At 41.9% G+C, this 23,369-nt stretch overlaps 1 protein-coding gene across 4 annotated transcripts; it reads left to right on the forward strand.

Moving 5' to 3' along the window:
* Positions 1–13,527: 13,527 nt before the first annotated feature.
* SDR42E1 (short chain dehydrogenase/reductase family 42E, member 1) lies at positions 13,528–22,006 on the forward strand. Of its 4 annotated transcripts, none has more exons than XM_032389944.1 (3): positions 13,528–13,600; positions 18,623–18,716; positions 19,332–22,006. In XM_032389944.1, the coding sequence occupies exons 2-3, from the start codon at positions 18,649–18,651 to the stop codon at positions 20,443–20,445; spliced, it is 1,182 nt and encodes a 393-aa protein (XP_032245835.1). In that variant the 5' UTR covers positions 13,528–13,600; positions 18,623–18,648; the 3' UTR covers positions 20,446–22,006. The 4 variants fall into 4 exon arrangements, with proteins under 4 accessions (XP_032245835.1, XP_032245834.1, XP_032245836.1 ...); XM_032389943.1 differs by lacking the exon at positions 13,528–13,600 and adding an exon at positions 13,697–13,784; XM_032389945.1 differs by lacking the exon at positions 13,528–13,600 and adding an exon at positions 13,814–14,059.
* Positions 22,007–23,369: the final 1,363 nt, after the last annotated feature.

A 23,369-nucleotide genomic window follows, 5' to 3' on the forward strand; every position in this document is an offset into this window, starting at 1 on the left:
CTCAACTGGGTAATCAAGGTCAACATCAACAGTGATAAGTCATGTGATGAAAATGGCCCCTTTGTCATTGCAGAACATTCTAGAAAAGGCCTGATCAGCACTGTCAAGGTTATCCAAAAGAAGGAACTTCTGAGAAATGGTCACGGTCAAGAGGAACCTAAGGAGCCATGAGCAGTAAATGTCATGCGGGATCTTAGATATGACCCTGGAGCAGAACAAGGACATCAGGTAAAAACTAAGAAAATCTGAGGGGCGCCTGGGTGGCTCAGTCGGTTAAGCATCTGCCTTCGGCTCGGGTCGTGATCTCAGAGTCCTGGGATAGAGTCCCGCATCGGGCTCTCTGCTCTGCGGAGAGCCTGTTTCTCCCTCTCCCCCTGCTCTTCTCTCTTTCTCTCTCTGTCAAATAAATAAAATCTTAAAAAAGAAAAAACTAAGGAAATCTGAATAAAGCATGAACTTTAGTTAATGAGAATGTATCCGTATTGGTTCATTAGTTGTGACAAATGCCCCATAGTAATGGAAGATGTTGTGAGTATGGGAAAGTTCCTGTGGGTACACAGGAACTCCATCCTGTCTTCAAATTTTTCTGTAAGCCTAAAGGTATTCTAAAGTTAAAAGTTTATTTAAATATATGATAATATATAAGTATGATAAATATTAGTAATTTTATAATAATATAATTTAATGTTTTAGATTTATACCTCTATGAGTATATGATAGTAAATATATTTATTTATAATAAAAATAAATAGATGTAAAAATATATTTAAGTAACCTTTTTATTTTAGAATAGATTTACAGGGACACCTGGGTGGCTCAGTCAATTGAGTGTCTGCCTTCAGCTGGGGTCCTGGGACTGAGTCCCATGTCTGGCTCCTTGCTCATCGGGGAGCCTGCTGCTCCCCCTGTTCGTCCTCTCTTTCTCTTTCTCTCTCCCTTTCTCTGACAAATTAATTAATTAATTAATTAAAAAAAAAGAATAGATTTACAAAAAAACTATGAAGATAGTTTTATTTATACATATACATATGTAGCAGTATATATATACATATATAGTAATATATTATATTATATATAAACATATTTATATTATATAATGTATATATAATTATATGTATAATAATATATGCACATATCTCAATGAATGAAAGAAATTATAACACCCCTTTGGTCAAGAAGAAGAACATTGTCAGAAACCCCGTTCATGCTCCCTCCCAATTACTCTCCTTTCTCTCTTCCTCAAAAGTAACCACTATCCTGACTTTTAACAGCATAATCTAGCTTTGCCAGTTTTTTTAAACTTTATATAAATAGAATCACATAATATTAATGTCACCTGGGTCACTTGACACTGTATAGATCCATCCATGTTGTATGGATAACTAATTTTCATTGCAGAAAACAAGGGTTGGCAAATTACAGACGATGGGACAAATCTGGTCTGTTAACATGTTTTGGTAAATGAAGTTTTATTGGAGTACACCCATGCTCATTTATTTACTTATTCCTGTGTCTGTTTTCCTGCTACAATGGCAAAGTTGGTTAGTTGAGAAAGAGATCATAAGACCTGCAAAGCCAAAAATATTTACTATCTTGTTCTTCACGTAAGCATTTTGCCAACCTCTGCTGTAAAGCATTTTGTTGCATAAATATACCTCTATTTGTTTCTCCATTGTATTAACAGAAAAATGAGTTTTTCACTTTGCTGGCTATCATGAATAGTGCTACTGTAAATATTCTTTTTTTAAAGATTTTATTTATTTATTAGAGAGCGCATGCATGCACGCAAGCTGGGTGAGGGGTAGAGGGAGAGGAAGAGAAAATCTCAAGCAGACTCCATGCTCAGCATAGAGCCAGAGGCAGGACTCAACCTTACGACCCTGAGATCATGACCTGAGCCAAAATCCAGAGTCAGATGCCTAGCCAACTGAGCCCTCCAGGTGCCCCTGCTATAAATATTCTTATAAGCGTATCTTGAAGCACATGTGTATCCATTGCCCTTGGGTACATTCAATGGAGTGGAACTATGGAATCCATGGCATATACATGAATTCAGCTTTAGTGCCATTTTTTCCCCCCTAAAATGATTGCACCATTTCCAAGTAGACTATGAGAGTTCCAGTTGCTCCACACCCTTCCTCAAATTTGGTATTGTCAGGCTTCTTCATTTTAACTATTCTGATAGATCTGCAGTTGGATCTAATTGAGTTTTACATTTCTTTTCTCTGATGACTAATAATTTTGAAAACCTTTTCATATGTTGATTGGCTATGTGATATTCTCTTTGTGAAGTGCTTTATCAAGTTTTTTCTAACTTCTTTAGATGGATGGTTTTTTAAGCCTTTTTTCTTTTTAAACTATATGCATTTTAAGGCTGTACAATATTTTGAAGTATGTCTGGGTTGCATTCCCCGTGTTTGGTATGAACTATTTTCATTATTGTTCAATGAAAAATGTTTTATAATTTCTATTAGGATTTGTTCTTTGTTACATGGGTTATTTAGGAATTTTATATTTTATACTTTCAGGGTCGCCTGGGTGGCTCAGTTCATTAAGTGTTTGCCTTTGACTCAGGTCATGATCCCAGGGTCCTGGGATCAAGCCCCAAGTTGGGCTCCCTGCTCAGTGGGGAGTCTGCTTCTCCCTCTTCCCTCCCCCTGCTCATGCTTGTGTGCTCTCTCTCTCACCTCTCTCTCTGAAATAAATAAAGAAAATCTTTTAAAAAAAGAAATGTATTTTATAATTTCATATGGGAAATTTTAATATCTTATTGCACTTTCTAGCTTAACTTTACTCATGTTAAAAACATATTATGTGTGATTTCAGTCCTTTGAAATATCTTGAGTCTTGCTCTATGGCCCATCACATAGTTGATTTCTATAAACGTTCACATGTGCTTAGAATGTATATTCTGTAGTTTGTTCCACTGATCCATGCATATCAAAGAGGGTATCCATTTCCATCCCTCTAGTTTCAATTATGCTGAATTCTTACATTTCAGATAGTCTCTTCAAAGCACCAGATACTAGGGTACTTGTTTTCTTTTCCAATATAACAATCTTTGTCTTTTACACAAGCAATTTAGTTCATTTACATTTCATGTAAGTATTGATATGTTTAGTTTAAATCTATCATTTTACTGGTTACCTTCTATTAGTCTTTTCTATTCTTTATTACTTTTCTTCTACTTTCTTGATTTCCTTTGAATTAATTATTCTTTGTTATTCTTCCACCCTCCCCCCTCATTACCTTGACACGTATGCACTCTTTGTGATCCTTTTAACAGTTACTTAAATGACTTACCAAAGTCCACCATGACTTGGTATTTTTGCTCCCTTGGTAGATCATGCCAGGACCTTTGAACACTTGCACACCACTCCCCACCATCCTGAGTTATATGCTATAGTCCTCATAAATTTTTATTATCTAGACATGTCAAATCCCACAGGATGTTATTATATTTGTTTTATACAGTCAACAGTCATTTAGATTTTCCAACAAAGTAGTTACCCTTTTGCGGCCTCTCATTCCTTCCCATTATCACCATGCTTGCCCTTGAGATCATTTTTCTTTAGTATTTCTTTTTCTTTTTTTAAGATTTATTCATTTATTTATTTGAGAGAGGGAAAGAGTGTGCAGGGAGGGGCAGCAGGAGAGAGAAACTTTAGCAGACTCCTCACTGAGCTTGGAGCCCAACACGGGGCTTGATCTCACAACCCTGAGATCATGACCTGAGCCAAAACCAAGGGTCAGACGCTTAACCAACTGCACCACCCAGGGGCCCCCTTTTTTAGTATTTCTTTAGTGTGGGTGCGAGTGATGAAATCTTTTTTGTTTTTCTGAAAATGTCTTCATTGCACCATTTTTGACGATATATTCACTTCAAGGGCATAGAATTTCGAGTTGGCAGTTGTTCTCTTTCAGCATTTGACACCTTTGAGGAGTTATATTTTATCTGGCTCTGTTGGATAAGCCCTCAGTAAGAGAGTTGATCCTAATTATCTTCTTTGCCATTACCAGAAGCAGAGTTGCTAAGTCTTTTTTATACCGTCTGGTAAGGCTCAGCTCTCCCTGTCCTTATAAGATATTTTATTTGTATCAAAATGAAAATGAAAACCCTGTTAAATTTCATGTTAAGATTGGGTCCTCTATCCCTTCCTCCTAGTGACATATCATGGGAAAACCTAAGTGAATGGTCCATAGCTTTATAAGTGTTGAAGCAAGACATTTCATAAGACGGTCATTCATTCACCACATATTTACTACTATGTGCCAGGTGTTGTTCTAGGTACTGAGAATACAACAGTGAGTAAAATGACTTCTTTCCTGCCCTCACAGAGAAGCCTAAATTCTAATTAGGGAGACAGACCAGTAAATAGACAATTACAATATAGCTATGAGACACATACTTCTGGAAATCTTTCAAGTTGATATTAATCATCTGACATTTCTTTATCTTGCCAACAATGATATCAAAAGTGACTTTGTCAAATCCCTTGCTGAAATCCAAAATCTGTGTGTTTACTCATTCCACTAATCAGTAGAGTCATCCTAATCTCACATGTTTCTTTATTGGTCCTCCATGTTAGGTCCTAGTAACCATCCATTCCTCTTCTAAGATTACCCAAACCACTCTTTTTCTAAGAGTCATGAAGAGAATCAGATTCCCCTCTGCTCCATGGTTTTCAGAAGACATTTTCTTTCTCTTTTTGAAAAAGACAAAAATTGGGAGCTTGGGGCTTTCAGAGCTCAGAAGTGCTTCTCAGAGTTATTAATCTATGAATATGCTCATGACATCAAAGGTGTTCGTTGATAATATTTAGTATTATAGAGAATTTTAGTATTATAGAGAATTTAGTATTATAGAGATTTTAGTATTATAGAGAAAGTTATCCTACCTTTAAGTTTAGATTTTAGTATTATAGAGAAAGTTATCCTACCTTTAAGTTTAGAAATGTTTTACATTTTTTAGTTTCTGTACTGTGTAATCTTCTTACAAATCTTTGATGTGATTCTAGCTGATAATTTCCTGGGACCGTAACTAAATAATTAGACTGCAACTAAATAATAAAATTGCCTAGATCAGTACTTACCAAATTTTGTACTTCATAACCAGTGCAATCTTTTTAAAAGGAGAGAGATACACATTCAGTCTCCACCATTTAACTTTGCCAAGTGAGAATGCATTTAAAAATCAACTATCAACAGTCTACAAAAGAAAAGGTATTTTAACACTAAAAAAAAAGAAAAAAGGAAACAGTCTCAGAATGAAATAAAGTCTCATACTGAATAAATTTAACTTTATGAGAAATTTTCTATGTTGTCCTCATTTTTCAGAGAGCCCCCCACCCCACCCGCCCAGCCGTAAAAGTTTTGTCACTGTCAGCAGGCCATGTGGGAACAAAGGTGAGAAAGCTATAGGGCTCTGCTCTTAAGACGATAGAAATTCATACTCATGAGATTTAGGGAATAAGTTCTAGATTCTGTGAACAGGAGGTGGCATGCTAAATCCTAATATTTTTATCTGTGCTCTTCTTGGGCTGATTTCCTTCTCTTCTCAGCACTAACCACAGCAAAGAACAAAACAGCATCAAGAATGGAAAAGTCAAACACATTAACCCATTGTCCTTGCCTCCCATACATTGTGTATCAAAGCAAAAACATTAGGAAAGAGCCAGCTTGAAAGATCCCTGAGTTCTATTTGACATTATATAACCAAACAGTAACATTAGGGAGGGGAGTGGGGGGGATGGGGTAACTGGGTGATGGGCAGTATTAAGTAAGGCACGTGTGGTGATGAGCACTGGGTGTTATATGCAACTAATGAATCGTTGAACACTACATCAAAAACTAATAATGTACTATATGCTGGCTTATTGGACACAATAATAAAAATAAATAAATAAATAAAAATTAAAAAATAAAAAAAATAACATTAGTAAAGAGCCAGCTTGAAAGATCCCTGAGTTGTATTTGGACTTATCCACGTTATTTACTGACATGGGTTGGTTCTCTACCTATACAGCTTATTTCTCATGCATACCTTAAGGAATCAACATGTATAAAACTATTTCTGCCCATGCCTCCAAATCACTCTCCTTTCTCGTTCTCCCTTAAATGCCTTGCAATTAGTCTACAGCCTCTGTCTTCACTTCCTTTCCTCCCTCTTGGGAAGGGCCAGAGTGTGAAAATTCTACTCTGAATCAAGGGGGATAATGGCATGAATGACCCACTCTCACTAGGCTGAATGGTTTGCCAGCTTCTTCCTGCCGCAGAAGGAAGGCCATGTATCTCCTTCCACGTGGGTCAGCCAAGCCTGAGCAACCATTCCATCAAGGCACTGATGATAATACAGCTTCTGGAAGCAATTCTTAAATGTGCTCTAGAGATAGTAACCACTTTTCACTGGCCCATGGTGACATGATGGTCCAGTAAGCACATCTGCTGAGTTTGCATGAGACTGAAGTCATTCAATTTCAAGGATTATCCTCAGAGACTATAGCCTTCCTCTCTTTTTGGCAATAAAATATATTTTGGTGAATGAAATGGTGATGAGAGGATACCACAGTTTAGTTGCTTTTTCCATTTTGATGCCCTTACTTGGCAAAATTAAAAGCTGGCAAGCCTACGTGTCTTCCCAAATTTTGGTCTGAAATCTTACCGGTGTTCAAAATTCAAAAACGTGGGAGCCCCACTAATAGACAATATGGTAGCTTTGAGCTAGCTAAGTTCTGGGTAGAAATCCAGCTCTGCTATTTACTTGACTGTATGAACTGCTCTCTCTGCTCTGAGCCACAGTCTCTTGCCAATAGTGGGATGATAATTCGTACCTCATATTGGTTATAAAGATAATCTGTGTAAAAGGCCTGGCATATCGGAGTTTTCAATGGCAGCCATTATCGCAAGAATCTTTTCGGTCTCAACAAGATTTCCTTTCTTTCAGTTTCTTCCCTTTTCCTTGAGACTTGCAAATTGAGAAGTAGGGGCTGAAGGCACCAAGGCACAGTTGGGCATGGCTTCTCTCATATAGTCGTGGTGCCCAGGCTGAAGGTTCACAGAAGGAAACACACTCGCATCTGTATCTCCAGACGGGAGATTAAATCTAGGATGAGTCTATTAGAAAGACAACATTTCAGAATTTGGGAGCACAGCTGAATACCAAAAGTAAATTACACCATAAGCCAGATGTTCCAGGAACTTCTTTTCCATTTTTTTTTCTTTTGCCTGAAGGGAAAGTTTTAGTTCATAAAGAAAACAATGAGCAGAAATTGCTATAGCAAAATTGTTCATGGTTATTTAAAATGAGCCCATTTGAAAATAATCAAAGATGTGCACAATGATTTATAGAGGAAGTTGTTCATTTCAGTGTTATTTATCATATGTATAACATAGAAACATCCTAAATGGCTAACCATAAAGGATTTGTTATATAAATGACAGTACTTTCATTTGATGGACTGCTATACAGCCATTAAAAATCATGTTGTTGAAGAATATTTAAAGACTTGAGAAAACATTTGCAATATTTTTTTGAGCAAGGAGAGCAGGTTACAAAGTAGAATATATAATATGATCACATTTTATGTCCTTATGACACAGATACCAGTTGGAACTTTCTAGTTGGGATCCAGATAAGATTGGCTCGAATTCCCCATTCTATGGCCTAGGGTCGTCAAAGCCTTGCCTGTATTCCTCGAGATCCTAGGGACCTACCCTCTTATAGTTCCTTTTGCCTCCTGTCAGTCACTTCTCCTCTCTACCGTTCTGAACTCAGCAGGAAACTCAACTTCTCTTTTCTGTTTGCAAAACAAGATGTATAGCAGTAAAGTCAGCCGTAGCAAAGTTCCTCTGGATTTTAACAACCTGAGAGTTGGGCCTGGGAGAGAGGGAGGGATGGAAGAATCATGTACAGCACTGTAGTGGGGTGAATAGTGGCTCCCAAAAGATATGTCCATGTCCTAACTCCACGAACCTGTGAATGTGATATTATTTTGGAAAAAGTGTGTTTGCCAATGTAATTGTTAAGGATTTTTTTTTTTAAGAAAAAAAACTTTTTATTTTTTTATGGTGAAAAAATTTATGTTTCGATTTAGCCAGTTGGACTCAGTTTAGATGATCCCAAATTTGTTGACAACATCCAAAGCATTATCATCAGGAGCCAGTTGAACATATGCCTTCTTCTCCCCATCAAGCCTGATCAGGGTGTTGATCTTGGCCACGTCAGTGTCCTAGAGCTTCTTCACAGCCTGTTTGATCTGGAACTTGTTAGTTTTGATGTCCACAATGAACACAAGTGTGCTATTGTCTTCTATTTTCTTCATGGCTGACTCAGGAGTCAGGGAGAACTTGATAATGGCCTAGTGATCAAGCTTGTTTCTCCTGGGATGCTCTTATGAGGATATTCGAGTATTTTTTTGTGTGTGTGTGACTGGGGATGCCTTTCAGCACTGCTTTCTTGGCATTCCAAGCCTTTGCTTTGGCTTCGGCTTTGGGAGGGCAGAGGCTTCCTTCCTCACCTTCGGCACCATCTTCATGATAGGAAGTTAAGGATCTTTAGATTAGATCATTCTGGATTAGGACGGACCCTAAGTCCAATGACAGGTATCCTTATAAGAGATAGAAGACAAAAAGACAGAGGGAAATATGAGGTGAAGGCCATGTGAAGATGGAGGCAGAGAGGGGGGAGATATGGCCATAGCCAAGGAATGCATAGAGCCTCCAGAAGCTGGAAAAGACAAGGAAGATTCCTCCCCTAGGCTTCAGAAGGAGCATAGACCTGCACCCACCTTGATTTCAGACTTCTGGCCTCCGGAACTATGAGGGAGCACATTTCTGTTGTTTAAGCCACTCAGTCTGTGGTAGTTTGTTATGGAGACTAACACAGTCACCACAGTGCGTGGAACAGTGACAGGAACTTTACCTGCTAAGAAGGTCCTTCATGTCCTCCTCTCTTCACCACACTGGACTCTACTGACCTCATAGATGCTTCCTTGAGCTTCTCTCACTCTCTCTTTAACCCCCTCCTCTTCCTCCTTCCCTTACTGTGGCATGGCCTTCCACTTCTCCTCCCTCACCCTGCAGAGTTACAAGCTCACAGCTCACTCTGGGCCTACTCCCAATGAGTACCTTCCAGAAGCACTTCACCATAGCCTTCCACATCTCAGTGAGGCCAGTGGGGAGCCTGTTTCTCCTTCTCCCTCTGCGTGCACTCATTCTCTCTCTCTCTCAAATAAATAAATAAAATATTTTTAAAAAGGAAATATGAAATTTTTTTTCCCTAACAGCTGACCATTAAATATCACTGGGGGCATATAACTCAGAAAGAACTCAAATACTTCGATTTGGCTGATTGACTTGGCAAGGTGGAATGGCTTTGCCAATTATATGATGAATATCTTCCATAGTTGAAAGAGGTAAATCGGTTACAAAGTTGCCGTAAAATATATTTAAGACACTTGGTCAAAGTATTCTAGCAAAAATATGACACATGCACAATATGGCACTTGTATTGAAATTAACTGTTTTGATTTACCCAACTCTGAGTATACCTAGTTAAACAAGATTCCTCTGAGTGAAAGAACAGTGGCCACTCCACAGAGCCACCCTATGGATAGGCAGGAGCCTCTCCCCGCTCTCTCTCTCTCTCTCTCCTTCCACATTCCCAAGTCCTGTGGTCCATGTGGTGCCCCGGCATTGCCCCATTTTGTGTCCTACTCTCTTACCTGGGGCTCTTGCTCAGCTTCTCCTTACTGCACAGGACTGGAGGGAGTGGGGTTTTTAGACCCTGGGAGGGGAGGAAGGGAGTGAGGAGGGAGCTCTGTGGCCTGGCCTCAAGATGGATTGTCTCTAAGAGATATTCACACTCTGCAGACAGCCAAGATTAACACTCTGACACTCTGGGGTGTTACCCTTGTTAGGAGGCCATCAGGAAAATAGAAAGGAAGCAGAAGCAATGGAAAGAGAGAATGAGTCTGAGACACTTTGCAAGGCAAAAGTACATGGATACGAGAATGATGGAAAAGAAGGAGGTGTCAAAATAACACAGCCAATACCGGGTGTTGCTGGAGAGAAGGAATATACCTCTGGACGTGAGGTTCAGATAGGGGGACTTCCCCGTAAATAGCTCCCAGGGGCAAGATCATATATGTCTGGGAGTCCCTCGTGCAGGGTTAAGAGTTGAAACCAAGATAACTAGAGAGTTCTTTCAGGCAAAGGATGTAGATGGAGAAGGAAAGAAAGCTGGAGGTTGAATCTTGGGCTGGGAAGAAAGATCAAAGGAGGCAAAGAAAGAAGATGAAGAGGAGGGGATGAAGGGGGAGGAGAAGGAGGAGGAAGAGACAGAGGCAAGCATAAATAGGGGAGTGTTAGTCAAAGGAGAAGGGGTCCCAAAGGAAAAGAGGGAGAGTGATACTGTCCGTGACAGAAATTCAAATACCAGGCAACTAGCGAGTAAAGGGTTTTGCAAAAAGGAAAATCTAAACAAATGGTAAATTTTAATTTGTCTTGCATAACTGAATCCCTAATGAAACATCTGTGCAAGGATTGCATTTACTATCATATAATGAACTCATCGCACTCACAGGATTGCCTTTAGTTTCGTAGATGCAGCTGAATAGGATACACGTTTTTCTTTCAAGAAACACCACCTGAATGTTCCTTACAAACGAAGAGGGGGAAATAAAAGGAACTTCATTTCTGTACCGTGCATACCTATTCATATTATGTTGTACTGCCATGCTCTCTGAGGGAGGAACACCTTTGGATATGCTGTGGGTTAGGTAAACACCCACTAAATATTGATGCCTGCATAATTAGAATGAATAAAATAATCCTGGCATAAAATTACCCTAGCAGTTAGAAGAGAGACAAAATGAAGTAATTTGATCATGAAAATTAATACAAGTCGACTCTCAGTTTTCAATGCAGCTAATTGGAAGCCATTTATTATACAAACCCCGCTTTTGCTTGTGGTCTGTACTCTTTTCTCTTTGCCCTGAGAAAGAGGAAGGGGGGAAGAGAGTCCCGGGGGCAAAGCTGTCATACTGGGATGGTGGAAAGGAGAAGTGTGCTTACTTCTCGAAGGCAGCAGCTCCTGAACTCTTACCTGTATTGATTTTGTCATCTTCTGTGGGCATGTCCATGATGATTGGCCATCCTGTTCTCTCCTACTCAAATGACATTGCAATTGCAAAGAGACAGACATTATTGTAGGTGTAGTCTTTTTTTTTTTTTTAAGCTTTTATTTATTTATTTGTCAGAGAGAGAGAGCACAAGCAGGGGAGGGGCAGAGGGAGAAGCAAGCTCTCCGTGGAGCAGGGAGCCCGATGCGGGGCTCGATCCCAGGGATCATGACCTGAGCTAAAGGCAGATGCCTAACCCACTGAGCCACCCAGGTGTCCCATGGTTTAATCTTTTTTAAATAAGAGTTTTAATGAGCTATATAATTCACATATCGCAAAACCCACCCATGGAAAGGGTGATTTACAAATCAGTGATTGTTAGCCTTCACAGAGCTGTACAATCATCACCATATTTCATCACTGTAGAAAGAAACCCTATTTCCACTAGCGCTCACTCCCCATTGCACCCCAAACATCCCAGCTGCTGGCCACCACCAATCTGCTTTCTGTCTCTATGGATTTGCCTATTCTGGACATTTCATATAAATGGAATCATGAAGTATGTGGTCTTTTGTGATTGGCTTCTGAAACTGGCTAATAAAAACAAGGGCACGATGTTTTCTAGGTTCATCCATGGTGTAACATGTATCAGTACAGACAGCCCCTGACCTAAGACTTAGGATGGTTCGACTTGATTTTTCAACTTTACCACAGTGAGGAAGCAATGTGCCTTCAGGAGAAACTGCACTTCGAATTTGGAATTTGGGATTTGGATCTTTTCCGCAGGCTACCAATATTTAGGATGATCCTCTCTCATGATGCTGGGTGGCAGCAGCAAGCGAAAGCTCCCAGTCAACCATGCGATCGTAAGGATAAACAACTGAGCCTCTTACAACCATTCTGTGTTTCACTTCCAATACAGTATTTGATAAATTACACAAGATACTCAAACTCTATTATAAAACAGGCTTTGTGTTAGATGATTTTGCCCAACTGTAGGCTAATGGAAGTGTTCTGAGCACATTTAAAGTAGGTTCAACTAAGCTATGATATTCAATAGGTTAGGTGTAGTAAATGCATTTTTGACTTAAGATATTTTCAACCTACGATGGCTTTCTCAGGACATAACCCCACTGTAAGTCGAGGAAGGTCTGTACTTGGTTGCTTTTTACAGCTGAATAATATTCTGTTTGTGTGGATGTATCCCATTTTATTTATCCATTCACCCATTAATGGACATTTGGATTCTTTCTTTTTTAGAGCTATTATGAATAATGCGGATGTGAACATTCCTGTAAACGTTTTGCACGTATAGTCTTGAAGGTGATCTGTAACAGGAGCAGCGAATATTGCCCAGCAGGTGTCTGTGGGGGACACACACCTCACCTTATCTCATCAGCTCAGGACTCCTGTGAAGAGTCGGTATTCAAATCCCCACTGCTCTGACTCCAAGGTCTGTTTCTTACTTCCTTGCTATACCTCCTCTAAGTCTAAAGACTAGAAAGGGGAGTTATTCATTACTTCATGCTCACTACTATACTCTAGGTAGGACATTAGTTATAACACCTCCTAGCTGATCACAACACATACCGTTTGAAAACCGCCAACCATGAAAGTGTGGCCTCCTGGAGAAAGGATCTCGAGGGGCAGAAGGAAGCCCTCAAAGTGTATCAGGACAGTGTTTTTCAGATGCTGCAATTCCCTGAAACCACAGCAGAGGTGTAAAGACGCTCCAGGATCTGAGTAGTATGCAGAACCGTATTTCCCTCTTCCTCCTAGGACAGACATAGCGTGCACCTCCCTATTCCTTAGACGTATCACACTCAATCCCGACTCTACACTTTTGCCCTGTTATTTCTTCCACCAAAATGTCCCTTTCTTCTCTTCTTGGGCCGCCTCCTATTCATTCTTTAGGGCTCGTGTCATAAGCCACTTCCTCAGTAGACACCTGAGGAGCTGTGCCCAAGGAAATCACTGGGATTGGAGAGAAAGCCCACTCCTCAGCAACCTCAATATGGAGCACCCTTAAAAAGCACAGCATTAGAGGATTCTGGTGTGTAGCAGACGCTATTGGTGTCCCACTGCCATGCCCTCACACCTACTGGAATTGGAAAAAAGAGGGAAAATCAGGGACACCGGAAAACATATGCATACACATAAATGTGGAAACTCAGAGATGGAGAGTTAAAAAGACACATGCAGGTGAACATTCAGGAGTCTTATGGAGCCTCATCGTCATCCATCCATTCATCATCCATCTATCTATCCAAGCAATACTGATTGAGCTGAGACACCCCTCCCCCCCCACACACACATTTATCAGGCACCGTGCTCAGCACTGTGGGTACACAAAGACGGAGGCGGAAGTCTAAAAGCAGAAATTGGATGTGGGAATAAAAGTAGATGTGGCCCTGAAGCTGGAACAGTCGGGCTGGGCACGTAGGGGAGATTCCTGGAGCAAACCCGCTGGCCCAGCACGGGTGAGGACGGACGTGAAACCTGCACATCATAGAGATGCCGAGACCTCCGGCCTTCCTAGAGAGGCCCGGAAGTGGCTCCCCGAGACCGGTCCGACGGCACGCGCGCGGCGCGGGGCGGCGGCGGGCTCGCGAGGCTTGGGCTCCGGGCCTGTCGCGGTCCGCGGGTGCTGCCGTCTTCGACGCTGTGAGTGGGCCGGGGTTGGGGGGCGGCCGCCTCCGCCCCGCGGGGTCCGGGGCCCGCTGTCCGGGCCGGCGGGAGCGCCGAGAGCAGAGCGGCTGTGGGCGGCCCCGCCTGTCCCTGCGCGCGGTGGTCGGCGCGGTGGTCCTGGGCGCGGCAGTGGGTGACGCCCACCCTGGTGGCGGGAGCTACCCCCCTTTCCAGCCCTCTGCCGGATTCCAAGGAGCCAGGCGCGCCGGGCTTTCTGGAATGTCTCGGAGGCCTCAAACCCTGGCCGCTGGGTGTGTTTTGTTTTGTTTTCTTTTCTTGTTTTTTGTTTTTTGGGGGGTTTTTTGTTTTTTTGTTTTTTGTTTTTTAAAGAGCAGACCCCAAGCTCAGAGTTTTCATCAGGCATCTCCATCTGGCTAGACTTGATCATTTTTCATCACACAGTTCCTGCAAATATTACCTTCCCTTACGACAAATGATTCTGGTTTCCCATTTAAAGTGCGAATGTGAGGGTCGCACTTAAAATGAATGTATTTCTTGTAAAAAGGTAAATAGGTTTAAACAAACATAATAGGTAGCAGAGGTACCAGATGTGACAGAAATTGTAAAGGTGGTAAGTAAACAGTGCACTGTCCCAACCCCATGGGGCGACTCGCCTGGTTAAGAGCCCAGCCTTTGCGGGGGGGGGGGGGGGCGCCTGGGTAGAAAAGCCCTTTTGGCCTCTTTTTTTTTTTTTTTTTTTCACTTTACTACGACCTTAGTTTTGACTTTTTATTTTTTTTAATTTAATTTAATTTTATTATGTTATGTTAGTCACCATGATTCACCGTTTGCGCATCACACCCAGTGCTCCATGCAACACGTTTGGACTCAGTCTCAGCTCAGGTCTGATCTCAGGGTCGTGAGATTGAGCCCCGCGTGAGTTCTGAGCCCAGTGCAGCATGTGCTTGAGTTTCTCTCTCCGTCTTCCTATGCCCCTCCCCACTGAGCGCCATCTCTCTCCCTCTCTCTGTCTCTGAAATAAATAAATCTTAAAAAAAAAAAAGGGAGCCCAGGCTTGGGAGTGCTGCACATCTGGCTTCAAGCCCTGGGTCTAGCTCAGCCACTTACAACCAGTTCTGGGTGGGGAATTTAAGATTTTTTTCTCCTTCCTGCTAATTGAGATAATTGACATAACACTGTAGTTTTAAGGTGTACGATGTGATGATTGGTTATACTGTGAAATGGTAACCACAGTAAGGTTTGTTAACATCTCAGGCACCACGTAATTAGCTTTTTGTGTGTATGCTGAGAGCTCTAAAGAGCTAGTCTTGGCAACTTTCAAGTGCATGGTAAGGTATTGTTGACTGTAGTGACGTATACTGCTGTGTATTAGATCCCCAGAACTCATTCTGCCTTATTACTGGAAATGTGTATCCTTTGACCAACATCTCATTTCGCCTAGCCCCCAGCCCCTGGTAACCACGATGTTTCCCCCTGGAGTATGTCGACTTTCCACTTAATGCTATGCCCTCAGCTAATTTTCTTCCCAAATGTGTCTGGCCTTTTAGGTTGTATATCTCACATCCCTTTTACCTGTATCAGGGTTACTCCCCTTATCATCTTTACCGACTTCGTCTTTATTGCTTTGACTGCTTTGTATTAAGCACAAATAATTTTCAGATCATGCATGGAATTTGAACAGCACCATTTCTAAACCGTCTAGCCTCGATGTATTTTCCTGATCTCAATACAGTAAGAACACAGTTACCTTTTGCCTCTAGGTAGTACGTGGGCAGTAATTTAAAACATACCACCACAGAGTTAAACCACTTGGAGCTGTTTTTATCTTCCTTGAAGCAAACATAGTAAAATTTTATTTTATTTTTTTTAGATTTTTTTATTTTTTATTTTTTTATTAGAGAGAGAGAGAGTACAAGCAGGGGAAGCAGCAGGTAGAGGGAGAGGGAGAAGCAGGCTCCCAGGGAGCCCGACGTGGGGCTCGACCTCAGGACCCTGAGATCACGACCTGGGCCGGAGGCAGCCGCTTAACCAACTGAGCCACGGAGGCGCCCCAGTAAAATTTTGTTTTTATGAAAGCAGTCTTCAATTCTCCTATCTGTTCTGGACTCCAGTAGCACCTAGATTTGTATATTGCATTATACCCGAGGGTTAGCAGTTGTCATCTTGAACTCAGGGGGTGAAGGAACTGTGTGCGTAATCTAAGGTTCTTATTACTGATCCTTAGCATTTAATTAGGTCTTTGTAAATTTAAAGTACCCATAGTCATTTTTATGATTTTTCTCATAACTTCCCTGTGAGATATCAACTTTATTACCCTCACTTTTATCTTAGTATTATCAAGAGGTCAGGTGGATTTAAATTTCATTTTTTCTTGTTTGTAATTAAGATTCCTTTTTCTGGCTCATGCACTTAACTTTAACCCATATCCACTAGAATGACTGCTCAGGTCAGATGTGACCGTTCACCCTCCACTCAGGGGAAAGCAATTACTAAGCTGGGTTTTGAAAGAGCCTTAAAGCAGTTGAGATTGAGTGCCCAGCCCCAGAAGGAATCAGATGGTAACTAATTAATAAAAGAGAAGCCATAAAGTGTAAAGATCAGGCAGCTGGTTGAAGAAAAACTGTATCTACTCTTCTCCCTTCTGGCTTAGTGTTCTTGGGAGTTTCTTGCAATTTCCTGAGAAATGTGTCTACTGCGTTTTCTCTATGCTTACTGATGTGGGGAGCCAGGAAGGGAGGCCGTGGCTTCTGGTGGTAATGCTAATGGCTGGTAACCTGTGAAGGTTTTACCCACCTGGTGGATAGGCTTCGTTTCCTTGCTGTTTGTCTTGCTAAATCATTACTTTTTCCTTACTCATTGCCACCTTTCTCCTCTGACCCTCCTGATCAGGTCAGTTATATAAATTCTTGCTTCAGATCATTGTGGAATTAGTTGGAAAGTAATAAAGAGTAGCATGAATAGGCCTGGCAGGTACTCTGATGCGTTAATAATTTGAACTTGTACATTCCCAGCATGACTAATGTGCACATGAACCATGGCTGACTTGTGGTCCTGTGACTGCACTGGAATGTGCAGTTTTAAAAACAAAGAATAATTAGAGATTAGGAAGAATTTCTGTTGGAATTTTCCTAATTGGATTCTGAGGCCTGGCCCATTTTCTGAATCCCTTCTCGTGGAATTCTTGTGGAGGTACTAAGAATATCTTAAACTTTGTTATCTGGCATCCTCTTAATCAGAATAGAACATCTGTTAACCAAATGGAACATTTCTAAAACCTATGTGTGCTGTTTCAGTGAATGTCCGCACACTCTTCAGACTTCACCTGGACGCTGCCCACTGGGGTCTCAGTTGCTCACCAGATCCTGTCCTGTATTCAGCTCAGCACACTGGCATTTCTTCCTCACAGATAAGCCTCGAGCCCAGTCCCATCACCCTTTACTGAGACTCTTGGCTGTTTCCAGCCTCACCCTCCTCCAGGGAAAGGTTGACCCTTAGCAAGGACCAAAGGGAGCAAGCCTGTTCAGTAAACCTACAAAGGCTTTCAACTGTCTACAGAATAGAATCTACACTCCCCCCGAGGAACTCAGAGGTGTCTCAAAGCCGACCCTAGGCCATCTTTCCCACCTCAGTCACCAGCTACGTGCTTTGGCTTCAGTTTGCATACCAGCCCCAGTGGACTCACCATATTAATTGCCCAACACAGCCTTCCTGTTGCTGTTCCATTCATTAATGATGCCCCCTCAGCCGGTGGTAAGCCTCTGCCTTGTCTCAGCCCGCCTGGATCGTCCTGTTGTCCTGATTCACTCCTCAGTGAAGTCTTCTCTAATACGCCCTTCAGAATCAGTTTCTCTCGACACCACCTCGGTGCTCCCATAGCACTTTGCTTACACCAACATATAACAGTAATCTTGTTTTCTCCTTTTCGCTTTGTAGTTTAGATATTTGCAAAAGGCTCTCTCCATCATAAATTCCAGAAAGCAGAATTCTGTCTCATTTAGCTTTGTGTTGTTTTCACTCCATAACTCAGCATTTCTTAGAAGTTAAATGAAAGCAGTGTTAGTTGACAGACATAACGATGACTCTTACACACTGCAGGGCCCTGCGTCATTTGTGCCCATCATAATTTTACTGAACTGGATGTATTTCACAGTGTTCAAAATCGTCCATAATTTGAACAAATATTTGTTGAGCATCTGCCATGTTCTAGGTTCTGGTACAGACCTGCCAGTGGAAAAGGCGGAAGGTCTCAGTTCTCATGGAACTTACTCAGTTCTCTTGGAAGGAGAGCAATAGTAAAAAAAAAAAAAAAAAAAAAAAAAGATAATTTTATGTAGCGAAATGTACCATGAAGAAACAAAGCAGTATTTAAGGTAAGGGGAGCTCTTTTAGGGGGATCAGAGAAGCGTCTCTGATTGAGCAAGTGACATTCAAGCAGACCTACATACTGAAGGGAAGAAGTCTGGGGTGAAGAATCAGTGACTGACATCCAGTGTGTTTGGAAACAGCCTCGGTAGCCGCCACACCAACTGATCGCTGCATGTTGGACCGGTTAGCTTTCCTGGCCATCTGATGTACTTAGTACACTCATCCAGAAGAACTTGTCAGGCTTTGTGCAACCCTGTACGTTTGAGAGGTGTAATCATGGTATGTGGAAATGTAATAGAGCAATCAATCCCCAGACTCTAGAGCTTGAAGAAAAGGAAATTGGAGAAATGGCTTCATGGAGTGCCCATTACGTCGGGCATTTTGCTGGGTTTTCATAAGCCTGTGAGCTTATTATCAGCGCCCTGTTTTTCGCTGCAGCAGTAGCCTCCGAGGGATCAGTAACAGTGTTGCATACTTCTTTCTCATAGGTCCAGTGATCTTTTGACTGTCACACATGGACTTCGAAAAATCTCCAAAGGAAACTGTCCTCATTACAGGAGGAGGTGGCTATTTTGGTTTCCGGTCAGTGCATCGATCACACATGTCCATGGAATTATTTTACTGGTAGTTGCTGGAAAAAACAGCCTTTAGTTGCTGGAAAAAAAACAGAGCCTTCAACTCTGACATTAATGTAGTGTCAGCTTCTACTTGTTTGAATAGTGTTAAATCAGAAATGAACTAGGTTGCCCACTGCTCAGATGCTGAAATTCAGACCTACAGATATATTCTACTTTAAGAAAAATTCTTTGTAAAGGTATTAAATTAGGGAGATAACTGACATCACCAAAAACATTAGAAATAATAGTTATTCTTTTGCAGTTCTGTTATCATTCATAAATATTCCAAAGAATGGGTGGTGGTTTCATAAACGGGGGGGGGGATGGAATATGTAGATGCCACCGTATTAGAAGATAAATCCTCTCAGTTTAATTCGAGTAGATGTGTGGATCCTCAGTTTTGAATATTTGCATACTTACTTACATAAGTAAGAGTTGCACCAATGAACATGTAAAGTAAGGGACTTGGGATGAGCCTAGAAGGCTTGGATCAGCCCTACACTGATTGGTAAATTATTTTATGCACTCTTCCTTAGGCATAGCTTACTAGCGATTTGATCTAACTTGCTTCTCATCTCAGCCTAGGCTGTGCTCTGAACCAGAAAGGATTCCATGTGATTCTGTTCGACATCAGCAGCCCTGCTCATTCTATTCCAGAAGGAATCCAGTTTATCCATGGAGACATTCGCCACCTCTCGGACGTGGAGAGCGCCTTCCAGGATGTGCATGTCACGTGTGTGTTCCATATTGCCTCTTATGGCATGTCAGGGCGGGAGCAGCTGAATTGGAGCCTGATTGAAGAAGTCAATGTGGGGGGCACAGACAACATCCTCCAGGTTTGCAGGAGGAGAGGGGTGCCAAGATTTGTTTACACCAGCACTTTCAATGTCATCTTTGGAGGTCAAGTTATCAGAAATGGAGATGAATCTCTGCCTTACCTACCTCTTCACCACCATCCCGATCACTACTCTCGGACCAAATCTATTGCAGAGAAGAAGGTGCTGGAGGCCAATGGTACCAGCCTGGTAAGAAGTGATGGTGTCTTAAGAAGCTGTGCTCTGCGGCCAGCTGGTATCTATGGGCCTGGAGAACAAAGGCACCTTCCCAGGATAGTGAGGTACATTGAGAGGGGTCTGTTCAAGTTTGTGTATGGAGATCCTAAGAACCTGGTTGAATTTGTCCATGTGGACAACTTGGTTCAGGCTCACATTCTGGCCTCAGAGGCTCTGAAAGCTGACAAGGGCCACATTGCCTCTGGGCAGCCCTACTTCATTTCAGATGGCAGGCCCGTGAACAACTTTGAGTTCTTCCGGCCTTTGGTTGAGGGCCTAGGCTACACGTTCCCATCTGTCCGCCTGCCGTTGACCCTCATCTACTGCTTTGCTTTCCTAACAGAAATGGTTCACTTCATTTTAGGTCGACTCTACAACTTCCAGCCCTTCCTCACTCGCACAGAAGTTTACAAAACTGGCGTCACACATTACTTTAGCCTCGAGAAGGCCCAGAAGGAGCTCGGTTATGAGCCTCAGCCATTTGACCTCCAGGAAGTAGTAGAATGGTTTAAAGCCCATGGTCATGGCAGAAGTCCTGGGAATCGTGACTCTGAGTGTCTTGTTTGGGATGGGCTGATGGTCTTACTCTTGGCTATAGCAGTTCTCACGTGGCTGCCTACTTTTGTGGTTCTGTCACTATGAGAGAACTAGAAATAAGGACCTGAACACACTTGCTGAGATGGTTTTCAAGAACTATGGGTTTAAAATGTCTATCTAGATCTAAATATATCTATATCTATATAGATATCTAGATAGATAGAAATAGATATCTGGTAGCAAATTTTGGCTCTTCAAATTGCTACTTAAGAATAGATTCTTGGATCAAGTCTTCATTTCTTACCTTCTTGCACTAATGCTGATAGGAGAAAAAAAGAAGCAAAGACAAAGTTGAAATGTAATTTCTTGTATCCTCCTCCTTTAGATGGGTATGGTAGAAATCATATTGGAGCTATGGAGCCAGACTGAGGAAGATTGGAAATGTCTTGAATTTCTCTGAGCCAAAAATGTACTTATTTCTCTTCCCTACACTCTGCATCCACTGAAAATAGACTAAAATGTGCACTGATATGGGAATGGCAGAACACTAACAGGCTGGAAAATGTGTGAAAAACCCCAAATTGGGTCAGATCCCTACAGACCAACCCTCTGAAGAGATGGTAGCTGTTGAGAGGCATTAGCTCTTCATTCCTGTAGGATTTAGGAATTAGTTCTTGCCCTTTATGATATAAGGCATGACCCATGTGTGACCGCGTGGTAATGTTTGAGTTTTAAACAAACAGAACTTTGTCTTACCTCATAGGATTCTTTTGAGGATTAAATTAGACAAGACATATAAAGGGCCACTCAACACACACAGAAGCCATTGTTTTTATTAATATCATTGCTATATATTCCTTATGAGGGTTTTCTTCCTCAGGGGAATTCTGTTCAGAGGGTGCTGTTGTCACTAACCTTTCTGGAACGTCTTTGTGATAAGCCCTCAGTCTGTAACAAGCATGTTTGAATATACTCAGTGTTTGTAAAGTTTTGGTCTCTGAGCTTAGATTGAAGTTTAGGAAACAGCTACAAATCTGATTAAGGAAGATGATCAAGCTAATGATGCCATTTGTAATTTAAAAATGAAACATAACTCTCAACTAGTAGACTGGTTTTCTTCTGGGAAGAAGTTGGGTTCTCAGAAGGCAACTTCCAGTGAAGAATGTTTTGAACAATGGTGGTATTGTCCAGCCACCCTTGAGGACTGCCGTGGAAGGCATTCAAGGTGTCCTGTTGCACAGGAACCAAAGTGAAAAGAAGACAGAGAATCTTTACCCGTTCCATGATTCCAGCTTCAGAAAAGACAGTATTCAAGCACAAGGCAGAGAGATTGCTGCAGAAGGTTACGTTAGAATTGTGTTGAGATTATTGGCAGAAAGAGGAAGCTAGATGAATACTCCCTGGTAAATGCTACCTGGGTATTTTGGAAAAAATGCTCAACCTGATACCAGAAGACCTGCAACCATGAAGATATTGCGTGGCTTTAATCCAGTAACTGAAGCCTCTTACTTTCCTCACTTGGGAAATAGGAATGACTTGTATTTGCCTTTTCTACAAACCCACCACCCACCTCACAGGGTTTGTTGTGAGCACAAAATAAGATGTCATGAAAGTACTTTTAATATATAAATTACCACATAAATACGAGGTAGTGGTAGTGTTCATTTTTGGTAAAATGTTTTTAGAGTCTTTTCTATCTTGTTTTTTTTTGTTGTTGGGTGGTGGGGGGGCAGAGGGAGAGAGGTAATCCCAAGCAGACTCCATGCCCAGCACAGAGCCTGATGTGGGGCTCGATCTTACGACTCTGAGATCAAGACTTGAGCTGAAATCGAGAGTTGGATGCTTAACTACTGAGCCGCCCAGGCGCCCCTATCTTAAGCTTTTGCTTTAGTCTGGAGTTACCTTGTATGAGCACCTATGGCATACCCAACAGCACAGGTGCTATAGGGCGGGTTCCTCTGCCCTCTGCCGTCTTACAGCCCACTAATGGCATGGCGTGTCCACACGAGGTCACTGATGGAGCGGGTACGTTCAGTAAAACATTTATCCACTGCTACTGAGAGGCGTCGCAGACTTTCAAAACATGTTTTTATTGAAGTCCTTCAAAAGAATGATAGATACTTCTTAGTTTTCTTACACCAAGTATACTGAGTATAGTGGGGTTTTGATTGGTTTTGTTGTTTTCCACAATCAAGAGATCCACGTGAAATTCAGGACGGATATATGGGGTCTCTTGTCATCCAGGTGTGAGGCATTTGGCTATGCCGTAACATTTGACGCTGTTGTCCACTCTTTCCTTGAAACAGTTCATTCACTGTTCATGAACTCATTCTTGGTCTTTCTCCTTGTATTAATTACCTATTGTATTACCTCAAGATCTACTACAAGTTACCCTAAGACATAACATCTTAACAAATCACTCCTAGACATATGATCCTAGAACAACAAACATTACGTCCCGGTTTTTATGGGTCAGGCATTTGGGTGCAGCTGAACTGGGTTGGTCTTGCATAGGGTCCCTCATGAGGGTCATCTCATGATATCTGGTACTGCGGTCATCTGGAAGCCTGACTGAAGCCAGAGGATCCACCTCCAGGATGGCTGATCCACATGACTGTTGGCAGGAGGCTCAGTTCCTCACCATGTAGGCATCTCCATTGGACTGCTTGAATGTTTTCATGACATGGTAGCTGGTTTCCCCCAGAGCGGGTGATCCAAGAGAGCATGGTGGAAGGTACAATGTCCTTCATGACTTATCCTCAAAGGTCACACACTGTCACCCCATAATATACTGTTTACACAGGTCAGTCCTATTCAGTGTGGGAAGGAAGTACCCAAAGGTTTGAATACTAGAAGGTGGGGAATGTTGGGGGCCATCTTGGAGGCTGGGCTCTTGGTTCCATCCTCTGAGTCTCCTTTTCCATTAAAGGTAGCCCATATTTACAACTACATCGTTTTCTCAGCCTGCTACCACCCAGTAGAATTTGGGAGGTCTAAAGACCTCTTTACACTTTGTAGTGTATCTCTTT

The sequence above is a fragment of the Phoca vitulina genome, unplaced genomic scaffold, assembly GCF_004348235.1.
Source record: "Phoca vitulina isolate PV1807 unplaced genomic scaffold, GSC_HSeal_1.0 scaffold56, whole genome shotgun sequence".
Lineage (NCBI taxonomy): Eukaryota > Metazoa > Chordata > Mammalia > Carnivora > Phocidae > Phoca > Phoca vitulina.

Excerpts from the sequence above, each read along its gene's own strand:
- SDR42E1 (XM_032389944.1), top strand. The coding sequence starts at position 18,649 with ATGGACTTCGAAAAATCTCCAAAGGAAACTGTCCTCATTACAGGAGGA. Across the intron at positions 18,717-19,331 it reads GGTGGCTATTTTGGTTTCCG|CCTAGGCTGTGCTCTGAACC; the intron begins GTCAGTGCATCG and ends TTCTCATCTCAG.